The sequence below is a fragment of the Protopterus annectens genome, chromosome 7.part0 (genome assembly GCF_019279795.1).
Source record: "Protopterus annectens isolate FY-2018-M chromosome 7.part0, PAN1.0, whole genome shotgun sequence".
In the NCBI taxonomy this organism is placed as follows: domain Eukaryota; kingdom Metazoa; phylum Chordata; order Ceratodontiformes; family Protopteridae; genus Protopterus; species Protopterus annectens.
The window spans coordinates 1069924605-1069951822 of NC_056739.1; the positions used below are offsets into that span (position 1 = coordinate 1069924605).

Consider the following 27218-nt stretch of genomic DNA (forward strand, 5'->3'; position numbering starts at 1 on the left):
GAAGCACATGCACCTCCTCCCAAAGGCAAACAGATCTTGAAGCTGCAGCATGGTGATGGGGGGGGTTGTTTCCCACTCCCTGGTATCAGTATGATGCTGCACCAGCATCCTCAGTCTCCTTAAACCTGGTGAATGAGGAGGGAAGCTGGTGGTAGCTGATGGTCAGCTGCAGGTTGGTTAAAATTATACTTAATCAGACTGTTAATGAACGTTTGTTAAAAATTAAACAAAACAGCACATGCGATTGGGAAACATCCAGAAAAGTCTGTTATGGTGAAGAACTCCATGTGTAATATGTGTGGTTACAGCCCATATCAGCTGGTGTGTGGTCAAAATGTAGGTTTTTAGTTAGTGGTAATTGAAAACTATGTGCTGTTGAGAGTACTACATTTAGTTCTTTGGTGTAAGGTAACATAACTATCTTTCATACTGCACACAGAGCACTTGCTGAACCACAGTGTTCATATAGGATTCAAAGAACCTTAGATGAACAGTTAGTCTACAGATGAAAAATATAAGATTAGTAATAAGGGATAATATAAATGCCCTGACTGTGTAGAGTTAAGGGTCCTGCATGGTGTACCACTGGACAGGATGGCGTGATGGTCTGTATAAGGTCTGAAAGTTTATTTTTCTGTGTACACTTTTTAGACTTCAAGCCAATAGCAAAGATAATCATTGGCATTTATCTGGGGAAAGTGCCCAGCATTGAATACCACTGCCAAAATGGATAGTTTTAGTTACAAGTTTGCAGTGTAAACCTTTATAAGCTTTGCCTGATTGATTGGATTCCACCCTACACATACCTTGTGCAATGACCATAAAGGGACATGAAAGTATTTTTCCGTATAAATGGATTTTTAAGTAAACCCGTCAAGGGGCAAGTATTCCTGACTTGTTAAATGAGGAATGTTATGTAACAGGCACAGAGTGTGTTTCAGAGTCAGCTGGCAGTTGTACAAACTATAAGACAAAATCCAGTGGAAGAGCCTTGCCCTGAGCTGTAGACATGCAACATCCCTTTACATTAATTCAGCTTAAGTGTCTTCCTCTCAAGTCAGAGCAGCCTTCCTAATGTGTGGGTAAAAAGTGATCTCTCACTCAGAGCAATAATCCTTGGACTTGCAAGACAGGTAGGCAACACATTCCAAAACTGGTGTAATATGTGTGGTGCACAGAACTGGAAGAAATTGCTTTGTCTTAAGGATCAGCTGATTACTCAGAGGCTTTGGTTGAGTTATCCAAGGCCCAGATGAGATGTGTTTGAAGTGTAGGACTTCCTTCTTCCTGATGCAAAAGAGAAGGGATAAAACAGCTGGAAAACAACAGTCTGTGAATAAAATTGTGGAATAAAAATGCATTTCCACATTATTGGTATATACCATAAAAGGGACACCTACAGAAATTGTTTAAAACTCAACTAGTTTAGCTTTGAGGATCTAGACATTGTGGTGCTTTCTAAAGACTCCTTCCACATGCATCATGCAGATGTTAAAATGGATTCTGAGAATTCTAGCTTTTCCATAACCCATGAGGCAGAATGTGAAGGGGACAGTATGTGAACTTCAAAAGAAAAAGAAAAAAAAAACATGCATATATGGATTTGGTAGATGCATGCAGTTAGACAGATACTGTGTCTTGTACCAATGGAAAGGTATTACTGGTGAGCCCAGTTGGCTTATTTAGGCATGATGAAAACAGCAAGGTGAGTAGACTGCTTGCTTCCCATGTTAATGATTTTATTTGGGTGAGGAACTAAAAAGACTTTGTAGCAACAGAGATTTGACACCTAGATATGCTGTTCGATGAGAGGAGAATGATAGATGTTTATGAGTCATGGTTATAATGCAATTCCTTATCCATGGTTGTTAGATGGAAGTGTTATCCACCTTCCATTCTGACTTTCAAAGCTTTTGAGCATCCCCAGAATTTAGCCAGTCCCCTCCCCCTAACCTGAGACATCATCCAGTGCATGGCTAAAAATGGAAAACAGCCAATACCATGTTCAGTTCTTTTTGGATCAAGAGGTATTGCTCGTCAATCCTTTTGTCTGTTGCAAGAGTTGCCCTTGCAATCTTAGAGATTTAGAGCGCTTTTGCAAGGAAGAGTGGGCAGATATTGCCAAGTCAAGATGTGCCATGCTGATAGACTGCTACCCAGATGACTGAATACTGTAATTAAATCAAAAGGTGTTTCAAGAAAGTATTAGTTTAAGGGTGTGCACACACAACTAAGCATTAGTTTAAGGGTGTGCACACTTAAGCAACCAACGTATTGTACGTTTTTTATTTTTTATATTTTCCCCTAGCAGATTTGTTTGTTTTTCAATTGAATTGTACAGGTTATAGGTCACATTAAAGGTGGGAAAAGTTTTGAAGTTATTTAGTTGTCTCATTTTTTTATATCACAAAAACCTGGCATTTTATCTGGGATTTGTAAACTTTTTATATCTACCCAGTCAAACATTATATAGCTCATTCAAGTCGTGCCTTCTTTTAAACCTCATTCCTCCCCGTATGTATTGTTCCCACAATTCCTCTTTTTTCCTAAGTAATTTGCTCCTACCCTTTTCCAGAGATCCCAGTTCCAGTTGTTTTATCTCTGTTACTATATTCACTACTTCTAGTACAGTTGGATTAGCTTTTGATTTCCATTTTCTAGTAATTGCTTTTTTTGCCAGCCACCGTAATAAGACTCAGCAAGGCCTTAAGAGAACTCCAAAAACCAAAACGAACCACAAACAGAACCAGTCCAGTAACACAAATCCAAAGACCACACTAGGGCAGTGTATTGTCAGTTTGTTCTCTGATTTGTCCATCGGAAAAGGGCCATGGTTGTAACCAGTACCAGTATTGTCCAATGAAAACAGCCTGTGCATAACTGGCTCTATTTTCATTGTTGTTTCTGTTTTGATCCATCGATGAACCTTCACTTTGTGTAACTGTAACATTGTTACTGTCCATTTCTAAATTTGACATGTTTTGGTCAGATATCACCTTTTCATTGTTAGTTACACTACTGTTAGAAGGCTGTGTCAATACATGACTATTCCCAGGACCACAGTTGTTTATCACTTCATGTATACCTTCCTGAACAGTGTAAGCCTGGTTTACTTTATAGGCAAAAATGTCTCTCTTTAATTTAGACTGCATTCTGGAAATGATCGTGGCCCTATGTCTATCAGCCTTTGCTTCTAGACTATTCACCTTAATTTTAATGACTTACTTGCCGTAATGTACCACTAGGATACGCATCATGTTTAAACCAGTCTCATTATATAAGTCTATGAGAGTTTTACTCAGTTCATCCCCAGGCATGACGCCCATTCGAAATGAAGCAAAATAAGAACGATACAATTGGTGTGAGACAGGCATGCTATAACGTCTTACATCACCACGCAAATGATGGAAAATCAAACGGTGATACCAATGGACACAGCGTTTCAAATTGGCGAGTGTGTTCTACTGTAGCAAACGTATGGAATTATGTATGCAAACAGATTACCAGCACTTTTTGGCACACCAAAAATTCACAAATCTGTAGATGACCCCCCGTTCAGATTTATTGTGGACGGTAGGGGGTCTATTACCTATGCGTGTGCTAAATACATAGATAGTGTTCTTAAATCTCTCATTGAACGTGAACCACAGATCTGTAAGGATTCGTGGAGTTTCTTACACAACATTAACAGTATTCCTTACAATCCTAATTATTTTCTTCTTACAATAGATGTAAGAGACCTTTATACGGTTATACCACAAAAATTAGGATTAGAATGGATTAGGGAATTCTTGCTAATTAGGAAAGTTAGTAATGACATCATCTATCTGGTCGAAACCTTATTAGAACTAGTATTGACCTACAATTTTTTAGTGTTTGACGGCAACATTTATTTGCAAACCTCAGGTGTTGCCATGGGTTCCCCGTGTGGGGGTGCCTTTGCGAATTGCATCATGGCACACTGGGAAGATTCATTGCTTTTTAAAGAACCATCATTTAAAACCAATGTCACCTGGTATACTAGATACCAGGACGACATGTTTATACTATAGAAAGGTTCAATGGAAGCTGTTACAACATTTATTTCTAGAATTTCCGAGCTAACAGAATTTCTTGAATTCACATATGATGATCAATATTCTAGGATTAATTTTCTTGACATTATGTTACAGAAAGATAGTTCTAACTGTAGATATAAAAGTGTTATATATAGGAAACCGACATATTTGAATGCCTTTTTGCACTTTAGCAGTTGTCATCCTTACCATCAGAAAAAAGCAATAGTCAAGGGGCAGATGGTAAGAGCAGCTAGGATGACAACTGATATAAGTGACTTTATTGAAGAATGTAACAACTTGTCTTCCATGTTTACTAACAGAGGCTATCCTGACTCTCTGATTGTTGAAGTCAGGTCTGAGGTTATGTATAAGCGTGAAATGGGTCATTTTAAACCAATTTTATCTGACCAAAGTGGAGTTTATAACACTGTGTCTGACAACTGCAGAACAGCAGCAAATAACGCTAATACCTCAGAATTTAGAACCAGTTTTTTATGTACTTTTAATTTAGATCATGTACTTATTAGGAACATCCTATATAAAAACTGGGTGTTAATCTTAGAGGATAAAGAGCTACTTATTAAGTTTGGGCCAAAACCCAAAATAATGTATAGGCATGGCATAAATCTGAAAACATTACTAGAAAGTAGGGGATGTAACATTAATAAAAACAAAAAATGTTTTGGGATGACAAAATGTGGTGTTTGTCGCCAGTGCAGTTTTATTAATGCGGGTGCTAATGTTACCATAAATGACAGGATTTATAAAATTATTGGGAACTTTAATTATGACACCAAATCAGTTGTTTATGTTGCTAACTGCCAAAAATGCGCAGCTTTCTACATTGGTAAAACGGAGCGAAAGTTAAAACAGCGCATTTACAAACACACATATGCCATTTCCAAAAAAGATCTAACTAATGCTCTAGCACGGCATATTGTTGAACACTCTGATCACAATTTTAAATTTATGGTTTTGAAGCATGTAAATGAAGATGTTAGAGCAGGACCTTGGCAGATACTGTTAGAAAAGGAAGAACTTTTTTGACAGATTAGAACTGCAGCACATTTGTTTCCTGGTCTTAATGAATATACATCTATTCGTTGTGTGCTAAAACACATTTCATTGAGAAGATAGTAATATGAAAAATTACTACTTTTAGCTTAAAATATATACATTGAAGTAGGGCTGTTGTGGTTGTGCTTGTACTTATACAGATATTTATATAATGGTTTTTGTATTGTTTTTTATAGTTCATTTTTATAGAAAAAAATTTTTTTATAGATGTTATGTTGCCTTAAATATGTAATTGCAATTAAGTTCACAATTACGTTATTAGGTTAAAGTATATATAGCCTTGTTTTTTAAAATAGAGTTTGTCTGAAGAAGGAAAGCTATTTGGTTTTCCGAAAGCGCTTACAATAAATTTGGTTAAGTAGTTAAAGCAGTTCGGTGTTTGGTCCTTCAATATCGCTTTTTGTGTTTTCAACTGTGTAGCTCTAAAATATCCTTTCAGATCAGTTAATCCTAAACGTTTATGTTCTGTTGGGAGGATCAACTTATCCCACTTGACCCTTGTCATCTTCCTTTCCCAAATAAAATCTGTCAACTCTCCGTTAATTACTATCTACAACTCCTCTTCTGGTTGATAAAAATATGCATGACCTGTGTATAAAAGTGAAAGGACTGAAAACAATTTTACTGGTTATATCTTGCTATCCATAAGTGTAGGCACGAACTTCCAGTTTCTCAGTTTTTTGTGTTCTCTTTTATTCATTCTCTTCCCACATATCCGTAGCTGCCGTAACTAAATTTTTTTTAATCTGTACTTCTTTTTATCATGTCCTCAAAAATGGGCATTGCTGGATCAGTTCATATGTGGGTACATAGTTTACAGCTATAGCCTCTGTTTTATATTGATTAATTTTATATCTTGACAAAAAAAAAAAAACTCTCTCATAATATTCCACTACACTGAGATGTCCATTTTTGGTTCCATCAGATACAAAATAATATCTGCAAATAAAGTCAGCTTTTCTTGAACACCATACCAATTACATCCTTTAATTTTTGAAACTCTTTTTGTATCTGCCAAGTGGTTCTTAATGTAACACAAATAAATAAGGGGAAAGAGGGGACACCCTTGCCTGGTTCCTCTCTTCAGACACAGCTGATCAGAGAGGAACCCTCCCACTTGGATTTATGCCTTTTGTTGTTGTCTTTCGGCTTTTCCCGGTTAGGGGTCGCCACAGCGAAACTCCGGCCCACTAATGATTAGTAGTAGATTTTCATGAATGCCGCGGTGCCAGCTTGACGTTCAACCTTCAACGAAGGCTCGCCCATTTTTGCCTCTAATCCCTCATATATCAGTCTAATCAACCTTCTTATTGTATCAGGAAATGCAAATACGTCCATTGCTGTGCTTGTAAAATCCCAGCTTATTCTGTTAAATGCTTTCTGTGCATCAAGATTCACCAGTAACAGTGGCATTTTCTTACATTCTTCTTCCCTGTGGATCATCATTTGTTGTATTAATATGTTGTCAAATGTTTGCCTCACCTCCACAAAAATCACATTGGTTGTATCCATCAATTTTGACATCACATTTGCCATTCTTTTAGCCACTATATACATAAATACTTTAAAATAATGGTTTAAAATTGAAGTGGGCCTATGTGGAGCTGGGACAGATAGGTCTTTATCATCTTTAGGTATTACAACCACCATATATTTTTGTCCAGGATGTTGGTGCCTCTTCTCCTTTTAAAATACTGTTAAACAAAACCTTCCAGATCTTTATCACTTCTTCTCCCAGCTTCCAAACTTCCACCAGAATATTGTCTATTCCTGTTGATTGGTTGTATATCACAGTTTTTTATTGTCTCCTCCTATCTTAACTGTTTGTTGTTTTGCCTCATCTACCTCTAACCTTGGCATATTTAATTCTTCCATAAATATTTCCATTTGTGCTTTTTCTTGATTTCCCCACTTCTCTTCTTTTTTGTAAATTTTCTTAACCTTTCTGAAATAAATTTAATACCTCTATATGATCTCTTGATTATTTTTCTTGTTATACGTTCCCTGGGTTTGGCAATAACCCTTTCCACTTCCCTTTGCCTAAGTTGTTCCAAAAATGTTATGTTCTGGGGTTATCAAAAAAACAGTTGCTTTACAACAATTTTTTGAAAACTCCTGCATCTTATCCAGGTACTGCCATATTTTCTCTTTGTCTCTGCAATTGTTACTTTCTTGTTCTTTGAGATGCCCCTTATTTTGTAATGCTTTAACCTTTGCCAGTCGCTTGTAAATAATTATTATTTCTTAACTAGATCTTTCTTATCATATTTCTACCCAATTGTTAAATTCCACTATTATTTTTTTCCCATTTACTCTCTCTAACTTCTGGAGTACTTTCTATCTCTGCTTACAATTGCTGGATAACTTCCACTACACATTCCTTAAATTCCTCTCATTGTAACAGGTAAGTGGGGAAGTGCCATTGTCTCATTTGTACTTCATTACCCTGCATTTTTACCTTAGTAAACTTAGTTTACCAGTGCATGGTATGAAATATTTATTGGGTGTATATCAAAGTTTTTGATTAAATGGATATATTCCTGTGAAAATTTGTCAAGTCTGGTACAGTTATTGTACCTTTGGGGAATAATAATTAAATACGTTGAGTTCCTACTACTGAATTAATGTCTTTCATACCAAATATTTTCATACAATTCATTAGAAATCTACCCGCTTTTGTTATATTTCCCTTCTATGCCCCCAGATACATCCTCATTGTGGCAAATCAAATTTCAGTCCTCACCTGTAAGTAATATTCCTTGCTGAAAGCTGATTTCCATATTTTTATGCTCCAAAACATCAGTTTAAGATGGATTATTAATACATATCAGCCCATTCTTTGTCCTTTGACAGTAGTACTTTACTACTGCAAGTCTGCCATTATTCTCTTTTCCCCCTCTTCTGTCAGTATTGGAGCTTCTCTAGAAATTAAGATAAGTACTTCTGTTTTCCTTTGTCCCAAGTATTCCTGATTTTATCAAATTCACATGTTCACTTCTTTCCAAATGTGTCTCCTGGATCGTTGCTATTTGCTCACTGCTTTTCTTAATATAATTAAGTATTCTTTCCTTTTTGTCTGTACCTGTGAGTTCACATTCCAAGATAATATGGAAAAGTGTCTCCATTATGGTAACAAGTCTTTATTCCCTTGCATCATACATGGGCAAGTTTTTTGAATGTCTATTTCCAGTTTTTTTTTTTTTATAAATGCAGCCACAATGGCAAATTAATCCACATACAATTCTTTCTTATCACCATTGGAACTTATGTTACATTTTACAAGAATTTTGTTTTAGTAAAAACAAACAAAAAAAACACAGCCCAGAACTTGTTAATTTAATAAAAGAATATGTAACTGTGTATGTACATCTTCAAATAATGAAGTTTAACTTTTCCAGCAGGAACATTTTATGCCCAATAGGCAGCTGTTAACACAGGCCCTAATTAACCTGAAATTGAGATGATCCATGCCAAGATGTATTTTGCTGCCTGTGCTTCTACTCACACTAATTGGTGTCTGTTCTTCTTCTTTTTTTATTTTTTAATGTATCTTTACCCCCCCCCCCCAAAATGTGAAACTACTTTCATTAATTTTTAAGCTTAAAGAATCCAGTGGTCTGTCTTTTGCCCTGTTAGTAGTAACAGAAAATAATGTAGTCCCTTGTTGCAGCCTGGAGGATAAACTGAAGCATTTATTGCTAAAGGATTTTTTTCATTGTATTTGATATTCTCATTATTACTTTTTTTCCACTTAAAATTTGTCATTATATTAAGCCAAGGGTCTTAACCCAGACATTTACATATGCAAAAGTAAGAGGAAAACGTATCAGCTCTACATATCTGTGTACTTTTACATTTCCATCCCCCACCTCAGCACCCCAAGATTAAAACCTGTTAAGTTAAACATGCTTTTGCCTAGCTTTACTTCTCTTTTTCCATGTAATGTCTAAATTTCCCAATACCAAAAAAAGGAGAAAGAAAGGAAAGAGTAAGAAGGAAAAAGGCATCTGTTTACCTTAACTTTATCACATACAAGAACAACTACAATACTCTACTTTAAAATATGCAATTTGTATTGTGAAAGGTTTCATAAAAATGCTGTTAAGAAAAAACGGTTTTACTTGCAGTTACCTTTTCCTTTCTCCAAGCTCTCAACTTTTACCAACATAAATTGGAACAAAGTAAAAAAATAACTACAAAAAGGGCCCCAAGTTAGGGACACATTTTTAAACATTGGCACTATTCACTTACAAGTTCTCAAAACAATTGCCAGTTTTAGGAGGAATGGAACAAAATGAGAAAAATCAAGGTGTCCCTACAAAATAGGGACAGTTCTTCCCCTCCCCTCAGAGTCCTTAGCATTAATGACATGATGCGAGGCAAATGCTTTTCAGTTCTTCACAACTTTAACAAAGTCAACAACATTCCACATTGTCCACTTATTCTTATACAGTTCTCTTTCAGAAATGTGACTGAGGCTTTGCAGTCTCACATTTATTCACTAAATTCTGTGTTGCTAGTTTTCTTAATGTTTATTTCTGTCTTCCAGTTTCAGATGCCAGCTCATTTCCATGGTCCTCCCAATTTTTCTGTTCAACTCCTGTGCTTTTCTTTGTCTCTCAAGCATTTTCTTTTGAAACAGTGGAAACAGTTTCACTAGCAAAGTCTCTCCATGTGCTTTACTTTCAGAAGAATAAGAGGCAGAGTTCTCTTCTGTTTCATGCCTTATTCTTTTGTTGGAGACATACTTTTGCATTTCCTCCTTAGCACATTCGGCATCAAAAAATGACACTAATCCTCCTGGAAAATATATTCTGATTACAGTTGGATACAGCAGCTTAAATCTCACACCTGCCTCTCGACATTCCCAGATTACTGGAGTAAATGTGGTTCTCTTCTGCCTGGTATACAGTGAATAATCATTTTCCACAAACACACTACTGTCTCCAGTGTTTAATATTTTGCCCTTTTGCCACAGTTTTGTCAGGATCTACTCTTTCTGCTGGTAGGTCTTGGCTGCTTTCTTATGGCCATAAAAAATAAAATAAAGCACCGGACCAACAGGGTCTGACAAAACACGTGTAAATTTATTTAAAATGCCAAATAACTAAGCGCTTTCACCAGTAATACAATCTGTCTTCATCAGAGTCATGCATGAAGCATTAAATAGTAATTGCCCTTCCTCTATCACAAAAACAGGGTTTTCTGTAACCACCTTCCCTAAAAACTACTATTGTTCCTTTTTATATATACTGTAAAAGTCTTTGCTATACTCCTATTACACTGTATAACAATGTATCACTACTAATTGCCTTATAAAAATCCTGCAACATTGCGGTGTAATTGCTGTTAATCTCCGTGTATAAAGAAAAAATGTAAAATATGTTGGAACTTTCTCCCCGGGCCTCCGCTGAAAAGGGGCTTTGCAGCTCAGTCAGACAAACCTGGTCAACAAATGTAAAATAAATAAATATATTTTTTTGCTCCCTCCTCTACCATCCATCATTTTACAGGCCAGGCACCCTGATACCTGCCCTTGCTGGGTCTACCAGTTACATCTATGCATCATTCCAGGGAAGGAGTTTACTTTTTATGACCCACCTATTTCAACTCCCCCCTTCCTTTGTGGGTATGTGGTTTAATCTGGGTGAGGTTGGCATACAGTGGAGATGTGCAGCATTTTGCCCCTCCTCTGCAGCAGCTCAGCAATATCTCCACCCTTAAACCTGTCTTGTAGGCACACCTACCTTATGATGTCTCCAGGCCCCACCATAGAATGTCACAGCGGGTGTCTACAGACCTGATCATCCACCCCGGGATGGTCATGCCCATTCTTCTTTGCTGCTCTGTCAGTCAATTGAGCCACTAATCAAGCCTAGATCAGCTGGGTCATAGCTGGGACTTCATCCTGCTATGTCACTGGAGTGAATGAGAATAATCTTTTTGTATACAGAGACACTCTGGGAGATGCTTCTCAGGGGTAAGTGAGGAAAAAGAACTCTTGATAGAGCTGAACTGCTATCTGCTAGTCTGTGTTTGGTCAGGGTGTTACCTGCAAAGAAAAAAAACACAGAGGGTTGGGCATTGTTCATCTGAAAGTATGGTGTCTGCTAGAAAGGCTGATTATCTTACCTTAGCCAGGCAGTTATTACAGGCTGTTAATCTTGGTGCTCAGAAGTCTTTACTTGAGAGTAGTGTCAATAAAGAAATTCCTGATGAACATCTGTTATAGGATTCTGACATAGAGACAGGGCTTCTCCTAGTGATACACAAGTCCATAACACTTATTCAGAGGAATCTTGCTTCTTTCTTCCTCCTTTGGAAAAATGTTCTTTCTTTGTGGCTGTGTTTCCAGGATGAATGAGGTGTCTTTGTGGAAACAGTTGGATGTACCCTCCGAACTGAAGCAAATACTATGTTACAAGTGGAGGTACTTCATTCTACACCAATCCCTCCTGTTTTGCTAGCTTTGGAGGATATGTGCAATGCTGCCTTCAGTAATCCTGACTCTCAAACTTTAGTTGCTAAAATGTCAAAAAGACTGTATAAAGTATCATAAACTAATTTTTGTTTTCTCATCTTAGATCAGATCCAGCTGCAATTTCTACCTCTTTGCCAGTTGGCAACATATTTAGTTAATACCAACCCTCCCTAGTTGCCAAAGTAGGTATGTTGTTGGACAAGTTTGGTATGAGTGTGTTTTCTTCTTCCACAAAGCTTATAGAATTCTCAGCTCCCAGGTGCATATGTGGAAGCTTACTCTGTGATGTGCAGATACTCAGCCTTACTGCCTTCAGACGGTAGCACCTTTCTGAATTTGTTTGTAATATTTCCCAAGTATCTAAACATGCCTTGAAAAGTTTGTATGATTAGGCCGATACTGTGTCAAGGCTCACTGAGGAGATGTGCTTGGGTACGTAACTAATAGTTTGCTGATGACATAAAGTCTGAAATTTGGAAGTCTGCATTTGATAGAGGCTTTGTTTCACCTTTCTGCTACTCATGTCCTCAAACAATTTGATGAAAGAAGGAAGATAATTCAGTGAATGTCTAAGATTTTTCACATCCCCTTTACAAATATCCCAAATCCTCTTTTCCTTTTAAAAAAAATAGTAAGCAATCCCTGCCAGTGCAAGGCAAACGAGGATGAAAAAAGAGACGATAGGAGGGGAACAATAAGAAGCAAGGATCTTTTTCAAAAAAGGAGCAGACTAATACTTCAGAATGGTTATGCCAGCATTCTATCCCCATGCCCTCCCTTTTTATCCTATCTGTACAAATCTATCCAAGAAAATGGCTCGCTAAATTGTCCTTTTGGCAAAGATTGTTTCAGGCTCTTTGGTGCTAAGAGTGGATATGATGGGTAAGTAAGCATTGGATACAAATGCATCTTTTCAGATGAAATCCTCCACATACTCTGAACCAAACAAACTTTTTTATCTGGTTCTTCATCACTTATTCACCCTAGGTGTCATAGAAACAGTGTCTTTAGATCAAAATGGCAAAGGCTGCTATTCCTGAATGTTTCTGGTACCAAAGAAATAATCTTCTTGGAGACCAGTTTTGCATCTTTCCTTTTTCAGTCTGAATATGGAAGTACAAAGTTCAAAATACTGATCCTTCAGACAGTATTACCCCTCATACCTCCCTTGATTGTAATGACATTAGATCTAAAAGGTGCTTATTACTTTCCCATAGCCATAGGCTTCAAGAAATTTCCCAGATTCTCTGTGTCTGGGTCATGTTATCAATTCTCTGCATTACATTTGTGTTAGGTACAGCTCCATGGGTATTTACAAAAGTATCTAGCTCCAGTCATAGCTCATTGCAAACTAAATGTCATTCACATATTTCCTTATTTGGTGGTTTTATCTTTGCAGAGTCTTTTCTCATATCTCAAGGGGCCTTAACATAGGTGTCATCTCTTCTTACCAATCTGGGTTTCCTGCTAAATCTACAAAATTCCTGCTTGAATCATGCATGGGATTTTGATTTTGGGTTTTCCCTTCTTAGGAATTGGCCAAGGGCAGCTGCCGCAAGCTTCCATCAAGATTGGATCTACTCATACAAGGTTAAGGAGAGTTTGATGTACACAGTTGCAAACAACTTCAAATGACTGCCTGGATGAATTTGTTTGATTCCTTTTAGACAACTTTTACATGAGGATGTGCAGCAGGTACTAAAGGAGGCGACTAAGTTTGCTACTAGGAAATATATTGGCAAATGGAAAAGATGTTCTAGTTGATACCTAGGTAATAAGCAATAACCAGGGCCTTATCACATATTATGTAGCACTGTTTCTGAAATACTTGAGTTACTTTTCTCTGGCTTGACTTACTCCTGTATCAAGTTAACTCTTGCAGCCATTTCAGCACTTCTGCTCACTGATCCTCCCATTTCTTCTCTGTTTTTAGTAAAACAGTTTCTTAAGGGGGTTTTACATATTAGGCCTTCGCGAAAACAGGTGACACGGCCCCTTCTTTGGGATATTAACTTTGTGGTGGAAAAATTAACAATGCCTCCTTTGGAACCCGCTCATCCAGTTAATTTAAGGTTTATTAAATGGAAGACTTTATCTGTTGCTCTGACGTCTGCAAGAATAGCTTTCATGGCGGGTGAACCCTGTCTGGTGGTCTTAAGGATAGGGTCTCATTAAGAACAAATCCCTCATTTATGCCTAAGATTGTTTAAGAATTTACTTTGAATCAAGCTAGCAATCCTCTCAGTAGTCTGTCCGAATCCTCAGGACTGGGGAGAAAGAGTTTTACATACTGTGGACTTGCATAAACAGCTTGGGTACTATCTTGGCAGAACCAAGTCTTTTAGAAAAAACAGACCGCCTTTATTTCTTATGCTGGACAAAGAAAGGACAACCCATGCCAAAACAGACTATTTCAAGTTGGGTGTCCTCAGCTGTTTCCTTTTGTTATACCCACTATGGTAAATCAGTTCTATGGAGTACAAAGGCACATTCTACTAGAGCCTTAGTTTCTATGGTGGCATATTGGAAAGGGGTGGAATCTAGTAGCATTTTAGAGGCAGCTACATGGTCTTTTACATACTTTTGCAAATCATTACTAATTGGATTGTTTTTTCAGGTCCAAGATTGGGTTTGGTGGAACCATTGTTCATGTGCTGCTGGATCTTTATCCAGCCTTTCTCCTCATCCTCCTGGGTTGAATATGTTTTAGTAATCAACTCATAGTCAAAAGGCTACTGCAGCAATTAGAATGATGAAGATAGTATAGTTATCTAAGATGCACTTACCATAATAGTAGGTCTGAATTTTTCATTGCTGCAGTAACTGCACCTACCCACTCACCATCCTCAAGTTGTATAAAGTTTTGGATGCTGTTTATAAACCACATTTAGAGGTGTAGGAGGAGTAAGCTCTTTTTTGTTTATGGGCAAGAAAATCCTGAGGTTTTCTTGGCTCTGACTGGTTAGTCCATTACAGGAAAATCAGCAGTCAGGAGTGGAGGTGTTGAAGGGAGCCTGAACTTTGTGAAGCTGCCTAGTTGTATCCTTTGCAGGATACATCCCATAGAGCCATGTATCCTGCTATGTTTGTTAGTGATTTTGACTGTAAGTGTTTGCTATATACTGTATTTTGTGTTCTGAATTTACTTTTTTTTTAATCACTTTTAATATTTCATCTTAGTTGATATAATCATAAACATGTGCACACGTGTGTGTGTGTGTGTATATATATATATATATATATATATATATATATATACACACACACACACACACACACACACACACACACACACACACACACACACACACACACACACACACACACACACACGTTTTTTTTTTTTGCTAGGTTGATGTTAATTGTAATTCACATTTTTTAACCCGCTGCCCCAACAAACACAGTCCTGCTTATCCCCCAGGCTGTTCTCCTGGTTGCTATACAACCTCAAATCTCTACATTGCTCTTGCCAGGCTGGTCCCCATTGTGGGTCCCCTAACTTTGAGGAGTTAATCTTAATGTACTCACTTGTAACACCTGGGGATTGAGGGATCTCACTACGGCATGGGGCATGACACTGGGAGCTATCATGTACCTGGTGGATGGTCAGGTATCCCCATCTTTGTCACCCTTGCCAGCATGCTGACTTGTGCAGTTCATCTGGGCAGGCATTGAGGTGTGGCTTAAGAATTCTTGTGCCTTGGGTCTTTAAAGCAACCTACACACTTGCCCAGCCTGGAGGACAGTGTCACTCTGAGCTCCCCCCCTACAAGAACTGTGCAACCATACTCCCCTCCCAAGGATAAGCATTCCCATTCTCTCTGCATGTGCCAGCAGGCACTCAGCTAGTAAGTGAACACAGGATGTCTTCGCCATTGCCAAGGTTTTTATCCCTGTATGTTGCTGGAGCAGGCCATCTTCATTTGTAACTATTTGTCAAACTGTACCATTTGTAATATGTTCTACTCATGCTTATTGCTCATTGTTTTGTGTGTTTCATGCCATTACATAGAAATAGCAGAGTCTGTTTTGTGTGCAAAATCGGCTCTTACTCTGATACCATTCTTAAATGTATTTATTCATTCTCATTGTTTGCTATCCTCTGTGATGTTCTTTGTGTTTCACTGTTGCAGTCATCACATTTGGGTTATCTGCCTGCAGGTAGCCCTCAGCTGGCCTGAATATCAAAGTCTTGGATTCCTGCATCGGATGCTCTCTCTTCTTCCATGACGTCAGAGGTATAAAACATGCAGCCGACACCATTACATCAGTCTTTCTTGCCATGCGGTGCCTGAAGCAGTTTGCAAGTGCCGGTCGGCCAACTCCTGAAATTTTTGTTTTCGAGTTTCAGAACCGAAGTCTTCAAAAAAGCTAAGTACCCCATTGGGGATCCTTTTTCTTGCTCTTAACCGATGTCAGTAAAAGTTAATTGTATTACCTGTGGAAAGCAAATACCTCATAAAGATTTTCATTCATACTGTATTCCTTACTTAGGCTCAGACCACGATGTCCCTCGCTGTCGGTTTTGTGCCTTATTCAACCCCCGGACTATTTGTTGTCGGTTTCTTTTTGCAGCAGATTATTTTGGTACTCTGTTTAACTATCCAGAAATGGCTTCGGTAAGCCATCCAACTACCGACATTCCAAAAAAGTAAAGATAAAGACAGAGACAGACCGCATAGGTCCAAAGCTGCCGAAGATGCTTCCGTTAAGCTGGTACTCAGTGAGGCGCTTTTGCAGCCCCTGATACCCGCTACTTCTGATTCGCAGGTCTCTACTGAGACCCATTCGTAGTCCGGTATGCCATGAAATGCTTTTTCGACTATGGAACCTGCGGATGTCTCTACCTTGGATGGGTCCAGAGCTGCTGTGCAGGCACTGGCTTCTGAGGGTGTATTCAGGCTTACTGACTTGCATTTAAAACTGAAGCCATCTTCTTCTCCAAGGCCCAAAACTCGACCCACGCCTAGAAAACTGACATCCAAACTGCATTCTCAGGCCCATATGCCTAAAAAACAAATGATAAGAATGGCTGAAGACCTTATTACTTTAATTAGAGGAAGCCAGCTTTCACCATCTAAGAGATCTAGAACTGATTTTCCTTCTGATTCTTCTGATCAGGATTCTGAAATTTGTTTCTTCAGATTACCAGGATTTGCCCTTATCTACCTATGAGGATTTTGATGCAGAGGATTCCATTCCTTCTGCTTCCCCTCCAGAAGATTTTTCTTTTGGTGAAACCTTGCACACTCTTAGGGAGCATTTCCGTTGGGAAAGCCAGGATTACTCTGACTCCAAAAAGAGATTTAGGGAATTCTTACTCCTCCCTCAACACAGGCCTTTAGCTATCCCTCCTATCCTGGACATTGTAGATGCCTTCTTGGTATCTAGCCTGGCCCCAGACACTTTACCTCCAGCTCCCAGGAAGCCTGACAAGGTATTATAGAGTACCTGACTATCACAAGTTCCTCTTCAAGAATCCTACTGCGGACCTAGAGACCATTTCCCAAGGACCTAAAGTCATTAAGGCTACTACTGCCAAAAACCCTACCCCCTCTGATAGAGATTCCAAGGCCTTGGACAGATGGGGTAAGAAGGTATACACTTCTGATACATTGGCCATTAGAGCCTTAAACTGCCAGTTTCATATGCTAAAGTATCAACAGCATATTATGGGACTATTTAAACAGAAAATGATGTTGATTCCTGACTGTGCTGAAAATAAAGAATTACAGGATTTAATGCATTCTGCTGAACAAGTTGGTAAACATACTTTGCAATGTGGTTTTGACTCTTTAGAAGCGTCTTGCAGGGCTGCTGTCACTGGTTCTGTACTTAGAAGGCATGCTTGGCTTAAGGAGCAAAATTTGCCAGATCATGTTAAAGCTAAATTACTGGATGCTCCCTTAAACCAAGTCCACCTGTGGCAACAAAGCAGAAGAAATCCTTAAAAAGATGGAGGAAAAAGCTAAATCTATGCAAACTGTTAAATATTTCCTTCAAGTACAGCCTCCTAGATTTAACAGGCATTGGCCTTCTAAGAATTGGTCCTTTCCTGTCTCTTCCAGGCCTTCTCATCAGACCACCTAGGCTATAGTCTCAAGGTACTCACAGGCTTAAGCAGTGGGGGGCTCCCACTTCCAAAGCTGGAAGTAGTAAGACCACCCCCCTGTGGAAAAATGTCACAATGACTTAACCTTAAACTTTCACTAACTGAAAAAATGCCAGCACAAAACTCAGTATATAATCCAGACCGGTTTCAGCCTAACATGGCTTTCCTCAGTGGAACAAAAAAAGTACAAACAGGAAATGATGCACAAATGCAGGTTTAAATAAGGTCCATAGACCAATGATGTGCTTCCAAAGGATTTTAGGCATGCCCATAATACTGCCTGAAAGAAAAACTGGAAGGAAAAATACAAACTAGAAAATAAAAAATAACAAGTAAAAAATAGATGATCCAAATAGCAAATATGTACCGGTCTGGATTATTGGATTGTTCGATATGTATTAAAACACTTAAGTTTTACCTTAGTGTTGCTGTAGTTTTGTTGCTGATATATACTGAGTTTTGTGCTGGCATTTTTTCAGTTACTGATAGTTTGTTTTGCCTTGCACTTGGATCCTACTTGCAGGGCTTTTCTCTTTTTCCAGTTTAACCTTAACCTTTCCAAGCCCTGCTCAGCTGCCTGCTCCCTTAGGGGGGAAAGATCACCCTACATGCAAAAAACTGGGACGTCATTACCCAGGACAAATGGGTTTTAAATATAGTTTTCCAAGGATACAGATTCCACTTCCACACCTTACCAGCACCAAACGGTTGGCCAGACCTACCCCCAAATCAGTGGGCAGAGGCTCAACAGCAGGTTCCCTCTCTTCTAAATATCAGGGCTATTCAACCTGTCCCAGCAGAAGAAAGGGGACAAGGTTTTTACTCAAGACTTTTCCTGGTACCGAGAAAAGACAGCTCCTGGCGTTATCCTGGACCTCTCTATTCTAAACACCTTTTTGGTAATCCCAAAATTCAAAATGCTAACACTTCAACAGCTGCTGCCTATGCTAGGCAAAGATGCCTGATTTTCAACCTTAGACGTAAAGGAAGCTTACCTGCACATTCCAATTAGGGAATCTTGCAGGAAATACCTAAGCTTCAGAGCAGGCTCCATTAGTTCTCCACTTCCCTTTGGCTTATCTACTGCGCCCAGGGTATTCACAAAGTGTCTAGCTCCAGTCATTGCATTTTGCAGGCAAAGAAATATTCAAATATACCCTTACCTGGACGATTGTCTAATTCTGGCAGAAAGCCAGGACATGCTACTAAAACATCTGGTATTTGTAAAGAAACTTCTGACCTCACTGGGGTACACCATAAACAAAAAGAAATCTCATATAGTGCCTGGCCAACAAATTGTATTCTTGGGAGCAAGTTTGAACACAGCTTCCCAGATGGCTTACCTCACGCCAGAGAAACAAGTTTGACAGCCTTCTTCAAACTACTGGCAACAAAGACCCAGCTATCTGCAAGGAAAATCCTGCAAGCCCTGGGGTTCATGGACTCTTGCATTCTTCTAATTCCATATGCAAGACTGCATATGAGGAAACTGCAATGGTATCTAAAAAGCCTATGGTGTCAGGACCTGTAATCAATGATTCCTATCATTCCTTGCATAAAGACAAAGTCCCTTTGGTGGGCAGAGGCCTGCTACCACAACAAAGGGCTCCCATTCACTCTACCCCCTGCTGCCCAAACCCTGACAACAGACGCATCAGACTATGCATGGGGGCTCACTTGGCAGGGCAGTGCATTCAGGGCAAATGGAACCAGAGTCAGATGCACCTACATATCAATCGAAAAGAAATGTTAGCTGTACAGAATTCCATGACATCCTTCAAGGACCACATTCTTCCAGGGAAATTATTGGTAAAGACAGACAACACCACTGTTATGTGGTACATAAAAAAGCAGGGGGGAACCCACTCGTACCCTCTCTGCAGACTAGCCATGGCTCTGTGAAACACAGCCTTGAGCTACCAAGTGCACCTACAAGCTCAATTCGTGCCAGGCAAGCTAAATTCACTGGCAGATGACCTAAGCAGAAATCTCATGGACCCACACGAGTGGAAACTGGAACCAAAGATATTCAACCTTTTGAGAAATAAATGGGGGAATCCAGAGATAGACCTGTTTGCCTCCCCTTAGAACTACCAATTGGACAAATTCTGCACAACGACTTCTCACAGTCAAGCTTGGAAAGTGGATGCCCTGTCCTTTACCTGGGAAAGCCTCTCAGTTTATGCCTTTCCCCCTCTGCCTCTCCTCTCGAAAATTTTGCTAAAGATCAAACAGGACAAACCAAGGACAATACTGATTGCACCAGACTGGCCACGGCAACACTGGTGGTACCCCCTCCTGCGCAATATGTCACTGCTGGAACCATGGCACCTGCCTCAGACCCCTTCCCTGCTGTCCCAGCAAGAGGGCCAGATTCTGCACCCTCAACTTAAAACCCTGAACCTTGCAGCCTGGCTAATTCCTTGAGCTCTCCAATAACATCCCTCAGTAGCAGGTGCTAGATGTCATTCTGGAGGCAAGGAGGACTAGTACTAGAAAATCCTATGCTGAAAAGTGGAAAGGATACTGTTCCTGGAGCCAGACTCCGGGGATGGGCACAACGGTGCCCAACTTACCGCATGTTCTTCAGTACTTAACAGAGATGCTCCACAAGGGCTTTTCCTTCTTGATGATTAAATTTCATGCTTCTGCCATTTCAGCTCATTATAATACTGAACCACCCCTCTTCTCTCACCCCCTGCTGAAGCAATTCCTCAGAGGGGCCAAAAATTTAAGACCACCCAGGAGAGCCCCTACTCTAGCCTGGGACCTTAACTTTGTATTGAAAAGCTCACTCTACCTCTTTTTGAGCCAGCTGCAACTGCAGAGTTGAAATTCCTTTCTTGGAAAACAGCCTTCCTTCTAGCCATCACTTCAGCAAGAAGAGCGTCTGAACTACAGGCCCTCATGGCAGTGGAGCCATTCATCATCTTCCATGCAGACAGGGTGTCCCTCAGGACCAATCCTTCCTTTATGCCCAAGGTGGTGTCTAGTGTGGCCTTTTATCAGTATATTCATTTGCCTACCTTTTTCCCAAATCCACAAAACAAAGGAGAACAAATACTGCACTCTTTGGATGTGCACAGGCAACTTGGATTTTATTTGGACAGGACTAAGCCTCTCAGAAAATCTGAATAGCTGCTAGTTGGCTTTTCTGCAGGGGCAGAAGGGGAGGCCATTTCAAAGCAAACCATTTCTAAATGGATAGACCATTTCATTAATTTCTGCTGTAACCACCATGGAAAACCTACCCCACAGGGGATAAATCACATTCCACCAGGGCTCCATCACAGCCTTTCTCAGAGGTGTCCCTACCAGGGACATCCTAGAAGTTGCTACCTGGAGCTCTGTACATAAATTCACCAAGCATTACCACATGCCTATTGTTTCTAAATCCAGAGCTGGTTTTGCCACTGTGGTTTTACAGGGCTTAATAGCTGGTCCTAATGCTCTCTAACTTCCTCCTCCCTTCCTTAGCTTTGGGAATCAGCCCAAATGTAATGACTGCAATAGTGAAGCACAAAGAACATAGTACAGTTGTGTACACTTGCCATAAATTTAGATGTTCGAGTGTATTCACTGTTGTAGTCCTGGTTACCCTCCCTTCAGCCCCCTGACTTCTCTTGGCTATACTTTTCTTCTTGTTTAGTGTATTTCAGCTTTCTGGTGTGTGTGATTTTTGTTGGAGGTGTAACCTAACATATAATTGCTTTCCATTATGGGAGCACCTGACATCTGGGGCAAGAAAAACTGATGTAATGGTGTCGGCTGTATGTTTTATACCCCTATTGACCTGACGTCATGGAAGAAGAGATAGCATCCGATGCAGGAATCCAAGACTCTGGTATTCAGGCCGGCTGAGGGTTACCTGCAGGCAGATAACCCAAATGTAATGACTGCAACAGTGAATACACTCGAACATCTACATTTATGGTAAGTGTACACAACTGTACTTTTTATTCCAATGCATAGGAACACTTTGGCTATTGGTATACTCTGATGTTGTAATGTCCATATTACAATTGAAATATCACCCTGGGATTTCATTGAAAACATACACAGTTACATGAACTTTGATTTGGTGTATGTCTCTGTTTAGTCTTTAGAGGACTTTCGGATTACAGAAATAAATTTGAAGTAAGTAGCAAAATCATTCTGTAAACTTATAGTACAAGATGACTGATTTATTATTACATAAAGCAGCCCTCCAGTATATTCAATATATCTATTTTCTTTTTTTATTTTCATTTACTGTTTCTCTCTGATTTGCTTGTGGTTCAGTAATTGCAAATTTTCTGATGAATCAAGTTTTAGGTCCTTTATTTAGGGTTTTCTGAGTAGCTTATGTACTTGTTTATTTGTTTTGTTTCTCATAGATGGTAATAAATGTTTGATACAGGAAGAATGGTAATAAATAAAATTTATATACCCAGTGAGCCAGATAATGTGTTATTTTACCTATGCCCACTTTATATATCCATGTGCATTTGTATGCTTATATCACATGCTTATGTGGCAATCTGTGTGTAGGTGTATGCTTTAAAAAATGCAATTCTTACTAGAATTGGTGTACCGTCATCTGCTATACGTGCACAGCAAAGTATCTCAAACAAGTGACTGCAAGAGCTTTTCAGTGCCTGTATTATTGATGAATATTTTTCTCTCTGTTACTCTACAGTGTACGTTGTTATAGCAATCTTCTGTTTGGCATCTGCTCTTGCTCTCTACAATTGCTTGTCTGCTTTGGTTACAAAGATAACAGTTGGAAGATGTAGGTGAGTGATATCATTCTTATAATTATGATGGTTTGTATGGAATAAAAAAAATGTTGCTGTTCTGAAATGGTCATTCAGGTGTTTTCATTCTATAGATGGACTTTAGTGGCAAACTGCCAACTCCCCTTGCATGAAGGTGTTCATCATGTTTCACTGTTGCAGTCATTATTCCTGGCCGAAGATTTAATTATATAATGCCGTCGGACCAGCCGACAACCGGAGTTTACAAAAAACGCAAGGACAAGGAAAAGGATAGGCATCCTAGGTCCAAAACCGACGACGAGGCCTCTGCTAGGCCAGTCGCTGGTTCTCAGTGAGGTGCTTTCGCAGCCCCTGGCGCCCGCTACCTCAGAGCCACAGGCTGCTACCGACTCCCACGTGGAGCCGACTGGGCCTGTGGATACTCAAGGTTTTGGACACTCGGAAATCATTCCCTCAGATGGGTCCGGAGCCGCTGAGCAGGCATCGGCTTCTGAGGGTGTCTTCAGACCTACACAACTATATATTAAGCCATCTTCAGCTTCAAAGACAAAGACTAAAGCAGCTCTAAAGACAAAGAAACAAGTACAGCATTCTCCTACTCAGACTTCCATGCCTAAAAAACAGATGCTCAAAATGGCCGAAGACCTAATTACTTTGATCAGGGGCTCCCATCCCCCTGCTGATAAGAGGCCTAAAGAGACAGAGTATGATTCTTCTGATCAGGTTTCTATTTCCTCTGATTCCTCTTCTGAACAGGATTACTCCATGCTTCCCTATGAGGATTCTGATGCTGAAGAATCCATTCCTTCAGCCTCTCCTCCTGAGGATTATTCTTTTGGAGAAACCCTGCATACTATGAGGGAGCATTTCCACTGGGAGAGCCAAGATTACTCTGAATCTAAGAAAAGGCTCAGAGACTTTCTGCTACTTCCTCAGCACAGACCCCTTGCTATTCCACCTGTTTTAGACATTGTAGATGATGTATTGTCGGCTGATCTGACGGCATTATATAATTAAATCTTCGGCCAGGAGTAATGACTGCAACACTGAATACACTCGAACATCTACATTTATGGTAGGTACACAACTGTACTTTTTCTCTTTCTAATAACTTGTTATTGGCAGAAATGTTTTAGCATTTCAGTTCTTAGGGAAGGTTCTGCAGAGATTAATCCTGAGATTTATATCTCAAGCTTACAACGTGTTACATTTCAGTAAGCTTGAGTTACATAAATATTTAAAAGGCTATACAGTAATAGTAATAGGCATGATTTTAAACTAAAACACAGTTAATAATAATAGGCATGAATTTAAGCTAAACACAGTACTAATGAAAGGCAATGATTTTGAGCTAAATACAGTATAGTGTACATGTGAGAGTTGACACTGTTTTAACAAAAGTAGTTAGGAAATGGATTGAAGAGGGGAATATATGTGAAAAAAAGACAGGGAGGAATAGGTTCAGGAGTGGCAGTAGGTAGGTAAAGAGAGAGGGTGGGTATTCAGGCTGGGTGGGTAACAGGGTTAGGCAAAAAAACAGGGAAGGTTAGAGTGCTGGAGGGTTAGAAAGAGGAGGGTTGCAAGGATGAAAAGAGGTTGGTGAAGAAAAAGACAGAGGAGTGGGGATTGGAGTAGCAGTGTCAGGAGAGAGTTATTTTTGGAAAGGGCATAGCCAGCAGGAGGAGAGATGTTGTCTAAGAGACATTTTAAATTGGGCAGGGCTACTGATGGAGGTTATAGTGGTAGGGAGGGAGTTCCAGAGTTTGGAAACAGTAAAGGAGTAGAGCATTTGGCTGGCTGTCAGTTGAGGTTTGTCTACTTTGAGTAGAGTTTTATTCTCTGCTCTAAGGGGTTTGTTGGGTTGGTATAAGGTTAGCAGAGAGGAGAGTGAGGGGCATACTGTGGGTTTGTAAATAAATTTATGTGCAATTGTAAGGTGTAGGAAGTTGAGATAAAGTGGTAGTATTAGCCAGTGTAGTTGCTGTAAAGAGGAGCAGTGGTATAACTGTAAGGTGTCGGAAGTGGTAGTATTAGCCAGTGTAGTTGCTGTAAAGAGGAGCAGTGATGTAATTGTAAGGTGCAGGAAGTTGAGATAAAGTGGTAGTATTAGCCAGTGTAGTTGCTGTAAAGAGGAGCAGTGGTGTAATTGTAAGGTGCAGGAAGTTGAGATAAAGTGGTAGTATTAGCCAGTGTAGTTGCTGTAAAGAGGAGCAGTGGTGTAATTGTAAGGTGCAGGAAGTTGAGATAAAGTGGTAGTATTAGCCAGTGTAGTTGCTGTAAAGAGGAGCAGTGGTGAGGTTCTAGCATTTGTTGCGAATCTGGCCACCTTATTATAACATGTATCTTGCTTGGTTTTGAGGGATGCGTGGATATTTGTAAGGATAGGGGGCCATATAGCAGGGATGGAAGTAGAGGCTGTGGCTAGTGCCTTTTTTGCACTAAGGTTGAGGTAATAGTTATGCCTATAGAGGGTGCCTAGTTTGTGGTGTATTTTTTTTATATTATTGAGAATATGGAGGTCAAATGTGAGGTTTTCGTCAATGATGACTCCTAACAGTTTGGTGTTGGAGACTATTCCGATGGTGGTATTATTCTGGGAGCAGATAGAGAATACAGTCCTATTTAAGGGAGTATTTTTTTTGGGAGTGAATAAAATCAATTTTGTCATGCTTGGGTTGAGAGCAAGGTGGTTGTTTGACATCCAATTTTCAGTGGCTGCAAAGGCCTGTTGGGTTAGTAGTTGTAGCTCAGAAGGGGTTTTTGCAGTGCAGATGATTGTAGAGTCATCTGCATATTGGATCACGGTGCTGTGAGTGAAAGAGCTATGGAAGTCATTTATAAATATGTTGAACAACAGGGGGCCTAGGATCGAACCTTGGGGTACACCTGTTGAGATGTTGAGGAAGTGAGAACAGGATTGCTGCCACTTTGTTGATTGGAATCTGTCAGTGAGATAGCTTGAGAGCCACTTTAGGGTTGTAGGGGAGACACCTAGGTTGTTGAGTTTAGGGAGCAGGAGGGGGTGAGATATGGTGTCGAAGGCTTTTGAAAGGTCCTGAAAGAGAGTGGAGACGATTTGATTGGTATCACATGCTCGATTTACAGTATCTATAAAGGAAATGAGAGCTGTGTTTGTGCTATGGCCTTGTCTGAAACCATGTTGGGTTGGGGATAGAAGGTGGTTATTAACTAAGTGGTTAAGGAGTTGGGTATGCACACATTTCTCTAATATTTTTGAAATGGGAGAGAGAGGATAGCAATGGGCCAGAAGTTTGACATATCAGAATTTTTGCCGCCTTTATGGAAAGGAAGAATGTTTGCTTTTTTCCATATATGTGGGATATAAGATTCTTGAATGGATCTATTAACAAGTATACTGATGGGGTAGGTGATGGAGCTTGCAGATAGTTTTAGGAATTTAGAGGGTAGGTTATCAGGAGCGTTGCTGCAAGGTTTTAGTTTCAGAAGGAGTTTCATTATGGTGCAGGTGGGAACAGGAGATAGCGAGAATTTAGGTAGTGGGGGGGTGTAAATTGGGTTAGTGTTTGTAGGAGGAAAGGTAGTGGTCAACTTAGCTATAGTTTCAATGAAGTACTAGTTAGAGAGAGGCTATATCAGAGGGTGTTTTTTCAGGGTATGGGCAAGGATTGGTATTTGAGCTGGGGTGAATTAGGAAATTGATTGTTCCCCATAATTTTTGAGGATTTAGTCTGTGCTGGTCCTGAAGTTTGTGGAAGTATTCTTTTTTGTTTAAAGTGACTTGTTTTTTGGCCTGATTACTTAGTTGTTTATATAGTATTAGGTCTGTTGGGTTCTTATGCTTTTGCCAGGTCTTTTCTCTAGAAGACATGATTTGCTTGGTGGTTTTTATAAGCCATATGGCGTAGTTAGACTTGACTCTTTTTATTCTGGGAGGGGCTACATTGTCTATGATGTTCAGAAAAGTAGATATATGTATATGCAGGTATATGTATATAAATGTGTATATATATATATATATATATATATGTATATGTAGGTATATACATATATATATATCTGTGTGTGTGTATATGTAGGTATATATACCTACATAAAAAAAAAATATATATATATATATATATACATATATGCATACATATATATATATACATATATACATACACAGATATACATATACACACACACACACATATATATATATATATATATATATATATATATATATACATATATACACACACATATATATATATATATATACATATATACACACACACACATATATATATATATATATATATACATACATATACACACATATATGTATATATATATATATATATATATATATATATATATATATATATATATACACACACACACATATACATATATACATAAACACACATATATACATATATATTATGTATATATTGTTAAATAAGGGTTTTACTTTCATACCAGCTCAGAGAGCTGCTGTTGCAGATGTACTGGTTGACTTACGCTTGTTTGTGAGAAAATTGAATTTAAAAAGTTTTTTGCTTCTAATAATGATGACAATACTGACATGGCTGACTCTCAATCTACTTATAACACAGATTTAGAAATAGGGCAGCTAAAAAGAAAATGTTTTTTTAACCCTCCATTAGATAACACTTTGTACACTTTTCTTAATGTATGTGAAAGAGACATAAGAGATTTGTGTAATACAGTGAACCAAGACAAATGGTTTAACCTATTTAAAAAACGTA

The 27218-nt window shown here is 39.1% G+C and overlaps 1 protein-coding gene across 4 annotated transcripts in view; it reads left to right on the forward strand.

Annotated features, from left to right (window-relative positions):
* Window positions 1-27218, forward strand: part of SPPL2A (signal peptide peptidase like 2A) — a 1262472-nt gene that overhangs the window by 651618 nt on the left and 583636 nt on the right. For all 4 annotated transcript variants that reach the window (XM_044077635.1, XM_044077634.1, XM_044077636.1 and 1 more), the window contains one exon: window positions 22407-22503. In XM_044077635.1, coding sequence (XP_043933570.1) covers window positions 22407-22503 — 97 coding nt within the window. The remainder of the gene's footprint in view (window positions 1-22406; window positions 22504-27218) is intronic.